The sequence below is a fragment of the Hippoglossus stenolepis genome, chromosome 5 (assembly GCF_022539355.2).
Source record: "Hippoglossus stenolepis isolate QCI-W04-F060 chromosome 5, HSTE1.2, whole genome shotgun sequence".
Lineage (NCBI taxonomy): Eukaryota > Metazoa > Chordata > Actinopteri > Pleuronectiformes > Pleuronectidae > Hippoglossus > Hippoglossus stenolepis.
In genome coordinates, this window is record NC_061487.1 from 3,601,934 (window position 1) to 3,612,321 (window position 10,388).

Consider the following 10,388-nt stretch of genomic DNA (forward strand, 5'->3'; position numbering starts at 1 on the left):
GGACCACTCTGTTGTGATTGGTTCCAGCATTTGTAGGAAAGGTTTTTATGTGGTGCGCTAGATTAGAAAGTACTGGACAAGCCTTATGCAAAGGTAGAGCACTGTGATGCCATTAGTGATGTCACGTCATGATACCCTGGAAGTATTGGTCAGAGTAATGAGTTGTTTCCGAGGCGTCAGGTTTCAGCGTTTTCTTTGGAGCAGAGGAGCTCCCTTTATCACAGACTATGGCCTTTTTCATTTTTGCAGAGGTTCGACATACACAAAAACCTATATAACAAAACAGGAGAGAAAAACTCAAAGCATAAGTCTCCTTTAAAGAATCCAAATGATCTGCTCACATACCAGGCAAGCTGGTGCACAGAACAGCTTTTAAACCTGGAGCGAGGCATTCTGTTAAAGTATCTCTCCAGAGGTTGACAACAGTTAAGATGACATGACGTGAACAATAACAACAGTATTCTTTGTTCAGTGCATGTGTATTTCTTTAAAACATTGTTACAATAAGGAGAAACAGCGCAAACATTTGGATACAGAAAAGTCTGGAAAACAATTTCAATTACAATCTGCTTTTGTCCCCGAAGGCAACATTCTGCAATGATGCGGAAGGAAATTGCTGCACTTTCATCACTCAGTTATACGTTTCCCTCCCGTTGGGTGATGTGAGACTTGTACTCCTCTTGACCAGGGAACTCTGACCATTTAGCCTCTCCTCCATGCTCTCTCTCTCTCTCTTTAACAGCCCGACCCCAGTTATCCACGCTGGAGCCAGAAGCATGCAGGAAGCCCCATTGTTCACATGACATTTACTGAGTCAGGAAAAGAGGGATTTGTTGAACTCCCTCACCTTCTGCACCACTGTATATCAAAACATCCTCGCTGTCAGCAAGTGATGATTAAGTGAACATCAATACTTCAGAGTGACAGGGAAGAGCAGCTGTCCTGCTGACTGGCCTCTATTTTCTCCAAATGTAGGTTTTCCTAATGCTGGGTTGCAGAGATTAGAGAGGCATGCAGGCTTTTGAGAGAAAAAAGAGGCTGGTTTGAATACCTAGAATGAAAAAAATGTGAAATGTTAAGCAATTCAGTGAGCTAAGAATATTGAGGTTTGATCTTAATTTATTGCTTATTTCATCTGACGAAAACTTCAAAGTCCATGAATAAAACCATTTTAGAGCCTTTTAATTGATGGCTGGCTGTGACTTCAACTGACAGATATGGGAGTGGTATCAATCTTCTCCTCCAACCTTCGGCAGGAAAGTTACTTTAGTTTTTATGTCTACTAACAACTACTGATGTTAAACCCTTCAAAATTGAGTGGTGCATACTAACGTTTATTTAACTGAATTAGAAATGAATAAGATTCCTAAGCTGGAATGTGAAACTGTTGCCCACTTTGCCTGTTTGATGTCCCAGTTTCCTCATCCTGCCTGGTGAATGAGACTGACAGCAGAAGACAAAATACACGTGCTTTCACTTTGCCTGACTTTGCCAGCTGTTTTTACACTTTGATGTAATTCCCTCTCTCAGGTCTTTCCTCCACACACCTGGTTTATTTAAAGAGCAGACAAGACTAGTTTGGTTCATCTTAGTTTAAAGGTTATAGATACATTATTCGCTGCCACTAGGTGTCAGACTAGCACCAGCATCAAATCACCAAAACACTTGCTTCTATCGATGGCACCTTCACCCTTCAGATGTGGCTGAAATAACCATGTCTGAGGAGAGCGGTGGTCCTGAGCCGTTCTAACCGCTGGCACGGGCAGTCGTGGTCTTATCCGCTCGGAAACTCTGAAGGCAAGAAGCCCTCTACTTCACGCAGCAGTTCTGTTGCAGAAGAGTGTAAAACACACTGACAGCCGGGGCAAAGGAGGCCTGTCTGAGGACATAGGCCCTGCACACACCTGGTATTAACATGTGGTTTTGTGATCCAATCTCAGTACAGGTCTGAACGCACTCAGAGCAGATATAGATCCAACCACACAAGACAACATTTGGAAGTGTCCACATTCTCTGCCTCTCTTTTGCTTGCTCGTGCCGACACACACATACACACACAGTGACACAGTTCTCAGACTTGGTATAAACAACATAACTTGTGTTATGGAAGTTTTCTGGAAGCTGGTGAAAGGAGAACTCAGGCAGCAGCTGATGTCTTATGCAGAAGAATTTAATGTAGACTTGATGCCTAAAGGAGACCAGAAGGTGAAACAATATACAAACACTAACAGAGTAACGACTAACAAATGTCACCCACGATCAGAAGATGTACTCCCTAGCATCCCATTATATCTCCCTCTGCGCCCAGTCACCGTTCAACAGCACATCCATGACATGTCTAGAATAGCTGTCACTCTCTATGTTACATGTAGGTGTTTGCATCCTATTGGATAGTTAAGCCTAAAGTATGCATTCCTAGATCATCATTGTACTTATGTCTTGCCACTGGTGAAATTTAGTGAGTGGAAGTTGGTGTCTCTCTGTCTGGCTCACATCTGAAATAGATATGAAAGTCACTGAGTGTAGACACTACAATGTACTGTTGGTTGGTCCTTTATCTATAATCTGAACTTGGGCACTGCTTAGAGAGAGAAGGGAGTATGTGTGGAATAAGACAGGCACTCTTCTCTTAATGGTGTACAGATATAATATACACTATATACATAATATATAGTGGCATATACAGTAATGCGTGAGGATGGTCAAAAATCCATAAACAATGATCAGTGTTGATAATGTGGCGACAAACAAATCAACTTTTAAACTGTAGCGAGTCAGAGACGTCAGCAGAGAGAGAGAGAGAGAGAGAGAGAGAGAGAGAGAGAGAGAGAGGGCGTCTATGGTGCACCTTGATATCGCGGTGACGATATACGGATCATGCAGCCCTAGTAAAAATAATGATAGTGTTTCTCTGACACAACTGTGACTTATTTGTCACAATTACAACTGAGTTGCAGGATTCAAAATGGTGGAAAATGTGTTTTTCATTTCATATATAAAAATACAATCTACATACATAAAAGCCCCATGGTGGGCACGTGTGTTCACGGTGTTTTTCTGCTCTGACGTTACGTAATTACTTAATAAACAGTGGAACGACCTCATGCATGCACGAGCACACACACTTTATCTTCACATAGAAAGCAGTTGATGGCTCAGTTCGACCAAATACAAATAACATCACATTCTGGGACAGCAATACCCCACTGTACATTTCCTTTGTCTTTTTTCTTAAATAAGATGAATATCTACAGTATTTGATCATGCAGAGCACATACAACACATAGAACATAAACTATTTCCTTATTGTGTGTAACTCCAATGGCATTGTTAATGTGTTTTGTCACCTTTATCGAATGTAAAAAACTGAGTCAGGGAAAACAATATAATCATGTCAACAGTACCGCACTGGGTTTTGTGGGGCCTGTAGCAATGAATGAGTGGAAGCAATATCAACACAAGGGATTATAAGTGAATGTGCCCCACACAGTGTCAAGGTTCGAGGTCTGGTCCCCGAATGTGTCACTAACGCTGAACATGCAAACAGATCAAAGATGCTACGTCACTGACGCCATGTTGTTTCTGTTGGCTTCTTTGAGGACACGCTGTTCTGGTACAGTTTGAAGCAAAGTGAAGAGGCCTGAACTCTTTTTTTTTTTTTAAAACAAGGGGCTGCAGAAACATTATATGAAAGAAATATATTAAATTACCGCAGCGTAATAGAAGAGTTAGAAGTGATTATAGAGAAGAAGGGGGAAAGTGGTTATTTAAAAAAGAGACACTAAGAAGAAAAGACAGAAGCACAGGAACAGTGTGGCGGAAGTCCCCTTTCCGACAGGCCTGTCAGAGCAAACATCACTCAGCATGATAGATGCTGGCGAAACAGAAAACCACAGAAAACACAGAAAAAAACATCGGTTTGATAAAGACTCATGAAACGCTCTGAGCATCTCTGTTGAAGCGACACTTATTACAACGACTGTTTCCTGTCACCCTGCCTTAATATTTCCTGGAAATCCTCAATTTGTTTAAATTTTGAACTCAGTTGGTATTTAATGAGTTATAAGTATCATACCATATATCCATGATTGGATAACAGAACAACAAGGCTTGGATCAAACACAGCGAGATGAACTGTCAGGGTCTCTCCGATGTGGATGTGGGTGTTATCTCGTTACAGGGCATCAAGCAGATTTGACCTCCGCTTCCTGTTTCCGCTTCTCATCCACATCACATATGTTCAGGGGCTTTTTAACTGCATTTGAATTATTTGGCTCTTCACCTTCGCTCACTGCAGTTATACTTGTTTTTTAATACAAAACATGGCAAGACTTTGGAGTTTGACTCAGTTTTTACTTGTGTGTTTTGTAGCCTCTTTTCTTGCCTCTGAATCCAATGTAATGAGAGGTAAGTGTTTTTTTGGTTTTGACTAAACATCTTCATATTTATTTACTTGTGTATCTATTTATTTATTTGTGTATTTATTTATATTGCTGGGGTGTCACAATGAATGCATGCATGTGTCACGTTTAAACGTGTATTTTAGGACTGTGTTGTTGGATGGATATTTTCAGGACATTTTGGCTCTAAACGTCTGTGCTCTTTGTGCTTTTTCATCCATTTCATCAATCTGAGGTTAATTCTATTGTCACAGACAAATAAAAAACATCATATATGACATTTTTTTCAACCAACCGTACCAGGAATTAAGCTTTTGCACATGTTTACTTATATTTTGTTCCTATTTATTATTTATTACCCATACATATACTGTTTATATTACAGGATATAGTGATTTTACAGTGAGTTTACCACTGAAATTATAATACAAATTACAGTAGGCTACTTTTAAGAGCAGAGAAAGCAAATAACTTTGTATGTGTATGTATGTGATATTATCCAGAATTTACTCCAGAATTAAGTTTGTTCTTTGGATCAGAACATAACTGTAGAGGACATACTATATATGACATGTTAATGGTGCTGCATGCTTTTTGTGTTTGTGCATCTTCACATCATTTCAGCCGCTCCTCACAGTCCCAGAGTTGCCGGGGTCTTCATGCTCATCGAAGGAGGAAAGTACACGTTGAACTTCACGTCTGCCAGAGCTGCCTGCTTGTTACTGAACGTAACCATAGCGACCAAACACCAAATGGAGCGAGCGGTGCAGCAAGGACTGGAAATGTGCAAGTAGGCTGAAAACACATGGTGACTGCTGCGCTGATGCAGCTGTGCATACCTGCTAAGAGACTGGCTCATGTGCAGTGTTGAAGTTTTTATTGTGGTAAAATATTCCATCACTTTACCATTGTTCCGTTATTCAAAACCATATTGAAGCAAGTGCATTATGTCATAATAGCCAACAACACCAGCTGAAAAAAATACAAACACCCATTAATCCATCATCTATACCACTTATCCTGCTTGTACATTGCTGTGTAGTGCTGAATATGCCTGACTGGTTGAGTGCTCCAGTATTTTATATTAGCCGGTCAGTCTCTGCAATAATTTGTCAAATCTGTTTCCTGTAAGTCCAGCATTTTGGGTGTTTTGAATGTGCTTTGTTACGAGGGGTTGTACCTTCTTTTCCAGTGAAATCTGATAGGGTGAAGGAAAGATGTTTTTCTGGAGATGGATGATGTCTTAAGTGGAAGTATTTATGAACTGCCATCATCAAATCTGACCTGTCCTCACCTAACAAGTCTGGGTGGCCGGATACCATTAAGCCATATGTGGAATTGAACCAACAATGTCAGTCCATCCATCCATCCATTATCTATACTGCTTACTTTTAAAGGTTATTGGGGATTAGCTGGAGCCATAGGCTGGAGCCAATCCCAGCTGAGACTGGGGGAGAGGTGGGGTAGAGTCAGGTCACCAGCACAATGTATAGCCTGCTAAATTAAATACAACAAAACTAAATCAACAAAACAGATTTAAATCATAACAATATTCATAACAAACTCAAAGATCCTATTTCAAAACACAAAATCACAGCCAACAGCAGATTTTGAATTGGAATCTCCTCCATGTTTACTGTTGTTCAATTCATATGTCGTTATCGTTGTGATGGAGTCCTATTCATTGTCGCCACCTGGTGGACTGTGGGCAAAAGCAATTTGGCTGTGCTTAACAAGAATGCCCCTAGCATGCCGATCAGCTTTCAACAGTTCCATCATCATTTTGCAGTTTTCAGACCCAACCAAAGCTGCCAGTGACATCACCTGAGGCAATCCATCACATTTCACAGCTCAACCTGAAGCCACAAAAATCTTTGCTCAACTTTTTCACACATGCAGTTGTAGACTCCTGTGAGACCTTGTCTATAGACTTGGAGCTCCACCTTAAAGAATCATTCAGTCACCTTACAAGTCTATTCATTGGGTTATCAACCCTTTATTTACTGTTTTAACAGATATGGCTGGATTGCAGAACAGATTGGAGCCATCCCACGGATTATATCTGACCAGAACTGCGGAAAGGGCAAAACTGGGTTGGTGCTGTGGTGGGCAAGTCCAAATAAAACGTTTGGTGTTTTCTGCTTCAATGCCTCAGGTACGGTTTATTTTAACCTACACAATCAAAGGTTTTATTCAAGATTCATTCATTTATGAAACTTTGACGAAAGCTTCCATCTACTGTGTTATGTGAGCAAAATAGAAAACTCTGTAGCTGTGTCTATATTCAGGGGCCGCATCCTTTCGGAGGCTGCATTTAAAGACCGATTACATCACTGTCTAAAACATTTGTGTTGCGAAATAGGTGGCCCCTGAGTAGGGACACTGCCTGTTACATGATCATTCTACAGTCATAAAATAAACTCAGTTCATTATGGCTCTTACTATTTGCTTCCTTTCTAAAAAATGATAATCTATAGAAATCTACAGAAACATTAAAGTATTAATATAAACCTTTTATCCCACCACTTGCAGATTCAGAGGAAACTCTGAGTACGACAAAAGCCGTCCCCCAAACCTCCACATCTCCAACCATGCTGACTTCACTGACTCAAACCCCAACACCTACCACAACTACGGTTAAATCTACAACCAGGGCTCCATCTTCCAGAAAGCCCAAAACAACAAAATCCCCTGAGCCGACATCTGCTTCAACTCTCCTGGTCGAGACAACCCGTTCAACTAGGATTTCCTCCACCTACACTTCTCTCGATCCTTTCTCCACCCATATTCCTACATCTCTCATCTCTCACCTCATCAGCTCAAAACCAACAGTCGGCACTGTTGCCTTTTCTACTTCTGTCTCCGTCGTGCCTCAGTCTGAGAGCTCTGCAAAAACTTCTCTCGGAGGTACGGCCATGTCTTCTTTCATCTTTAGATTTTCATCTTTTGGTGCCTTTCAACAGATATACAGTGCTATTCTAAACTCGATCTTATTCCTGGGGAGAAGAAAGCCTTACAACTCTATTATATATGATGAATTACCATTTGATTATCATACAGATATGTTAAATAACACAAAAGGTTTTAGCAGTCATTGGTTCTATAGACTGTAATGGTAGGTAGTGGAACAACGGTGGTCAGCTGCAAAGTACTATGGTAACAAGCTGTACCGCGCTGTATTGTTTAAATAATGCTCATGCTCACTGACCACTCATGCCCCACATCATAGAAATCACAGAATAGAACCGAGCGGAGCAGAATTATTTCATGAACGTGTTTACATGAGCATCAGCATTCTGGTTTTGTTTTGAGCATGTAAACATTTCAGGAACCTGGATATCCCACCTGGAGTAGTCTCTGGATACCTCATCCAGGTTTTTGAAACCAAGAGAAATCAAGACCGCTGGTGGATAATCACCAACCTGGGTACTGTTACCAGAGAATATATACAAGGAAAATGAATAGCAAGTGTTATTCAAGTTCCATTGAAACACCATATATTGAATATAAACAGAGTATAAGGCTCAAAACCGTAATGCTAATGCACGTGTAAATGCATTAACTGTGGCGTGTAAACAGCAAATTCTGGAGTATGAATAAACACACATCGTGTCCCAAATGAGATCAAGGATACAACTCCTGCATGTAAACACCCTTTAATTTCTTCAGCTTGGACTTGAATCTGTGAATTTAGCTACATGATATGAATAATACAGTGTTTATGTCAGTTATTGATATTTTTCTGTTTATTTCCCAGTTGTGCGTACAGCCCTCATCATACTTGGCGTCATTCTCTTACTTCTGGCAGCAGCAGGTGCCATGTGGTACTACAAACTGTGAGTCATGTTTTCAGATGCCAGGAATCACTGTTTGAAGCATCTCTCCTTAAAACATGTGGAACAAGGATGTAGCAGACAATAAGCTTCTTTAGTTTGGGAAATAGAATAATAAATGTGGATCCAACCTGGAGAGAAAGTGTTTGAATTCACTTCTATCTTTAATTCTCATTAGGTCTGTTTTCTTTGCACACGTAAAACCAAGCGTTTATTACAAACTTTGTTGCAGGACGTAGTTCGAGGTTTCTACTGAATTTGATGTACTTTCAGTGCTCACATACAGTCTGTCATCTTTCTAATATGATTATTTATCCTCTCCTCTTTTCTCAAAGGAACCTATTTCGGTGTCTGGGGCAGCAGAAAGACGACATAGAGACAGAGATGTGGAAGCACACAGACAGTGAGATGGACCTGCACAGTCAACATGGAGCAGAGGAGGGGGATGAATGTGAAGAACCAGACAGGAAGTACTCCAGTGATATCACGCTGTGTGTGAATCCAGACATCAAAAATAACTGATCAGAGTAGCTTGACCATATTTCTGAAGGAGATTCTCTTAAGTCAAATGAATGGGCAATATGACCTAAATGTTTAAAAAAATGTTTTATACAGGCTCGAGGATGATTTCTTTCCTGAAGGGTTTGATTGGTTTCTTTGACTTTTCAATGTGATTGTAAATACTGTACATCTTATGTGAGCTTTTTCGTCTAAACTTACTTTTACTGAGATTGACGAGCTGCAGTAACTCAGTCTATCTGTCCCTAAAGAGCACGTTTATGATTTTGAAATAAATCTTTTCCATCTGAAATCGGGAGTGGCCACAGGTCAGCCATCATATTCCTAAAAAATGTGCACGTTTGGTTTGCAGGTGAAACTGCTTAGACACAATTATGGCAAGAACAAAACTATCAGTAATGAAAGACATTAAACAGGTAATTATATGTTTGAATAGGTTAATTACCCCAGAAAGAGGCATGCATATGGAATGATATAATTGGTATATAACAGATGAAATTACAAGTAATGACAGTAACGGACAAATTAATGAAAAACAAGAATAAATATTTGGAGAAACAGGATGACAGTTCCTCCAATCCGTTGGACACGAGGGCTTACTGAATGTTTTGATGATATGAAAATGATATGACTCATATGCTATGGCCTTCACAGTCACCACATCCCAACCCATGAAGAACTGAGTGATTTCCGCCCGAGGTGTTAGATATTGCCCTGCACCACCATCATCAGGAAACTAATTGAGGGAATATGTTTTTAAAAAACCTGTGTTTCATTTCTCCTGTGGAGTTCAGAGTGTTTTAGAATCGATGCCAGTTGCAGTGAAGCTGCTCTGGTAGTGTGTGGAGACTCAACACCTTACTTATACACGTTATGTAGGCTTTTCTTTCATTTGTCTCCTCTGATCCAGACGTATCGTGGAAACGTGTCCAGTGCACGTACACTCAGAAAGGATTTATCAGTGATGTATGGTATCTTAACTTTTACAGTGAACAATATTTTGTAGGGTCTGGGGTTTTTAATATTCCTTAATACCTCCACCAAAGCAGGTTATGTTTTCACCTCTTTCCATTGGTTTGTTGGGTGGTTTATAAACAGGATTACGCAAACATCTATTGGACAGATTATCCTTAAACGTGGTGGAAGGATGTGGTATGTATGGGTCAGGGAAGAACCCATTACATTTTGGTGTGGACCCAGGGATTTTTGAGATAGAACACATCTTTTAACATTTTCCTTGTGCTCTCAGAGAGTTATTAATGGATCTTGATTGATCAAATCTGTTATGATCAGAAGATTAATGTTCAAGTGTGTGTGCAAGATCCAAATAAAATCTGGATCTAGTGAATTTAAATGTGGAGGAGTAACTTATGATTTTTTTTATTATTATTAATTGATTGTTGAAACTTTTTATGTGGAAAAACATATCATAGCACAAGTTATTAGTCTAAACAGTAAAAAATGTCCATGCCTGTCCGGGGATCTTTCTCAATATGTTTGAAACTAAACACATATTTAACAGATAATCTATCAATCAATCAATTATATATATTTTATGTGTGTGTGTATTTTGTGTTAATATATAAAATATTCGAATCAGACTGAACTTGAGTCGTGAAAATGATCCCACCGCACG

The 10,388-nt window shown here is 39.9% G+C and overlaps 1 protein-coding gene and 1 long non-coding RNA gene across 2 annotated transcripts; one reads left to right on the forward strand and one right to left on the reverse strand.

The window, feature by feature from the left end:
* Positions 1 to 467: 467 nt before the first annotated feature.
* Positions 468 to 4,196, reverse strand: LOC118109347. Its single transcript, XR_004696810.2, has 2 exons — positions 4,076 to 4,196; positions 468 to 1,051 (listed from the first exon to the last, which is right to left on the reverse strand). It is a non-coding gene; the product is annotated as an uncharacterized LOC118109347 (long non-coding RNA).
* Positions 4,197 to 4,227: 31 nt separating this feature from the next.
* On the forward strand, positions 4,228 to 10,353 carry lyve1b (lymphatic vessel endothelial hyaluronic receptor 1b). Its single transcript, XM_035156395.2, has 6 exons — positions 4,228 to 4,407; positions 5,025 to 5,190; positions 6,416 to 6,555; positions 6,933 to 7,307; positions 8,158 to 8,236; positions 8,569 to 10,353. The coding sequence occupies exons 1-6, from the start codon at positions 4,323 to 4,325 to the stop codon at positions 8,753 to 8,755; spliced, it is 1,032 nt and encodes a 343-aa protein (XP_035012286.2). The 5' UTR covers positions 4,228 to 4,322; the 3' UTR covers positions 8,756 to 10,353.
* Positions 10,354 to 10,388: the final 35 nt, after the last annotated feature.